This window comes from Fukomys damarensis, unplaced genomic scaffold, assembly GCF_012274545.1.
Source record: "Fukomys damarensis isolate Sample0158 unplaced genomic scaffold, DMR_v1.0_HiC HiC_scaffold_27, whole genome shotgun sequence".
In the NCBI taxonomy this organism is placed as follows: Eukaryota; Metazoa; Chordata; class Mammalia; order Rodentia; family Bathyergidae; genus Fukomys; species Fukomys damarensis.
The window spans coordinates 6,271,663-6,274,120 of NW_022900939.1; the positions used below are offsets into that span (position 1 = coordinate 6,271,663).

A 2,458-nucleotide genomic window follows, 5' to 3' on the forward strand; every position below is an offset into this window, starting at 1 on the left:
TCGGGCAGCGCCACCCAGAACACCAAGGAACGGCCCCCCACGGAGCTGTCTACCACAGAGGCCGCGCCTGCCCCTGCCCTACAGCCACGGACCCTCAACCCGGCCTCCAAATGGTCCAAGATCCAGATAGTGACGAAGCAGACAGGCAGCGAGTGTGTGACAGCCATCGAGATCGTGCCCGCCACACCAGCTGGCATGCGCCCAGCAGCCAACGTGGCCCGCAAGTTTGCCAGCATCGCTCGAAACCAGGTGCGCAAGAAGCGGCAGATGGCGGCCCGGGAGCGCAAGGTGACGCGGACCATCTTTGCCATCCTGCTGGCCTTCATCCTCACGTGGACACCCTACAACGTCATGGTCCTGGTGAACACCTTCTGCCGCAGCTGCATCCCCGACACCGTGTGGTCCATCGGCTACTGGCTCTGCTACGTCAACAGCACCATCAACCCTGCCTGCTACGCGCTCTGCAACGCCACCTTTAAAAAGACCTTCCGGCACCTACTGCTGTGCCAGTACCGCAACATCGGCACCGCCAGGTAGGCGGGCGGGCGAGCCCAGGAGGTGCTGCTGTCGTGCGGGCTGGGGGACCACCCAGTGGAGGCCCTGTCCCACGGTCCCGTTTGCTGCAGAGGATGGAGGCTCAGGAAGTGGCTCTGGCTGGATTTCAAGACCAGGTCCCGGCCTAGGCCCAGGGAGGTCCAAACTGCCCATGTCTGTCGCCCCTTGGTAGCCAACCAGCCTCAGCGGGAAGGATGGACGCGAGGAGGGGAGCATGGGGCTCAGGCCCGGAAGGGTGGTTCCCCGGCCCCCGGTTCTGCTGAGATAGGTGCTTTCCGCCTCCCTGCCCCGCATCCCGCATGAAGGCTCAGCCCCTATCCCCAAACCCCACACAGGGCAGATGCCCAGCCAGGCTCTGGGGGCCCCCCTTGGGGAGAGCGGGCTGAGCGCACTAGGGTCTGGCCCCCCCTGCCCCAGGGCTCCCTGCTGCACTCCTGCACCCCACAGGTCTGGGAGGACTTGGGTACCCACCCCTGCCTTGGTGGAACTTCCTGCCTGGCCGTTCCCTGTCCCGGTGAGACAGAGTCTCAGGGAGTCATGGATCCCTTCTCCAGGCGAGATGAGGCCTGACTGACTTAGGGAGACAGACAGGGGAACTTGAAGACATTCCTTCATGGGCGCTCGGCTTTCCCACAGGCGGGCCCTGGGAGCACTCACCAAGCCCTGAGCCCCTTAAACCCACTGGTCCCCCACAGCCGTCCCTCCCCTCAAAGCTGCACAGCACACTCTCTGGGAAGGGGCTTTTATAGAAAAGAAAAGCTTTTATTGGGAAAGAAGTTGGTTCGTTTTATTCATTTCTTAGTAACATGGTGGGGAAGAACAAAGGGGGCCCTGGGAATTGAAAATCTGGGGAGGGGCACATCCCAGAATCCCTTGCGCCTCCCCACTTGGGCACTTGGGTGGGTGGGGGTGTGAGAGGCATGATTGATAAAGCTGGTGTAGAAAAGGCACTGGTGGGCGGTGTCCTGGGCCTGCAGGAAGGCAGGGGGTGGCCAGGCCCCTAGGAAAGCCAGGGGCACCTCTGCCACCCCAGCCCGGCTCAGTCCTTTCCCTTCCCTTTCTTGGCTGTAAAACAAGATGGAAACATGGTGTTAGCTGGGTTATGGCGACCCAGTAGAGACCCCCACCCCCACTCCCACGCCAGGACTTCAAGGAAAAATCCTGCACCCTAGTGATGTTCTTTATTTTTTTTTCTTATGAGGTACTGGGGACTGAACCCAAGGCCTTCACACAAAGGTACACCCCAACATTTTTTCGCTTTGAGACAGGATCTTGCTAAGTCACTAAATTGCCCAGGTTGGGCTCGGACTGCCTCAGCCTGCCTCAGCCTTCCAGTATGCTGGGATTACAGTCCCGCAGCATCACACTCAGCTTCCCTGGACTTTCCATCCATCCGCTGACCCGGAAGTGGGTGCCACAGGGCCTTTCAGTCAACCTCGTGTATTTTCACCCAGGATCGGAGTTTCCAGGTTCCTGGTCCCAGGCTTCCTGCCTGGGCAGTGGACAGATCTGCCTGCTTCTGCCCCTCGTAGCCCTTCCCACCTAGGAAGGGCAGAGGGGACCACGTGCGCCCCCCTGCTGGGGCGAGGACCCAAACAAAGCTCTCCCTGGTCCCCCAGGCGCTCGGGACTTCGCGCTTCCAGGCCGGAGGCTGCTGCAGAGCCAGGACACTGCTCTCAGTCGGGGCGGCCCCTCCACCCCACCCCGCACCCACCTTTGGCCTTGGCTTTGGTCTTGGGCGTGCAGGGTTTGGTCACGCGGATGGTCTCCTGGCACTGGGCGTTGTAGCGCGCCTTCTTCAGGGTGCCCTGGCGGGCTTTGGTGCCGGTGGCCCCGTCGCACGCCCCCCAGCCCTCGAACTTGTACTTGCAGTCGGCTGGTGGGAGAGGACCGGGTCAGAGCG

The 2,458-nt window shown here is 61.9% G+C and overlaps 1 protein-coding gene across 1 annotated transcript in view; it reads left to right on the top strand.

Moving 5' to 3' along the window:
• The window catches only part of Chrm4 (cholinergic receptor muscarinic 4), a 2,806-nt gene extending 1,516 nt beyond the window's left edge, over positions 1-1,290 (top strand). The window contains exon 2 of the mRNA XM_033756417.1: positions 1-1,290. This exon is cut by the window's left edge and continues 64 nt beyond it. Within this exon, the coding sequence (XP_033612308.1) occupies positions 1-537 (537 nt within the window). The 3' untranslated portion in view covers positions 538-1,290.
• Positions 1,291-2,458: the final 1,168 nt, after the last annotated feature.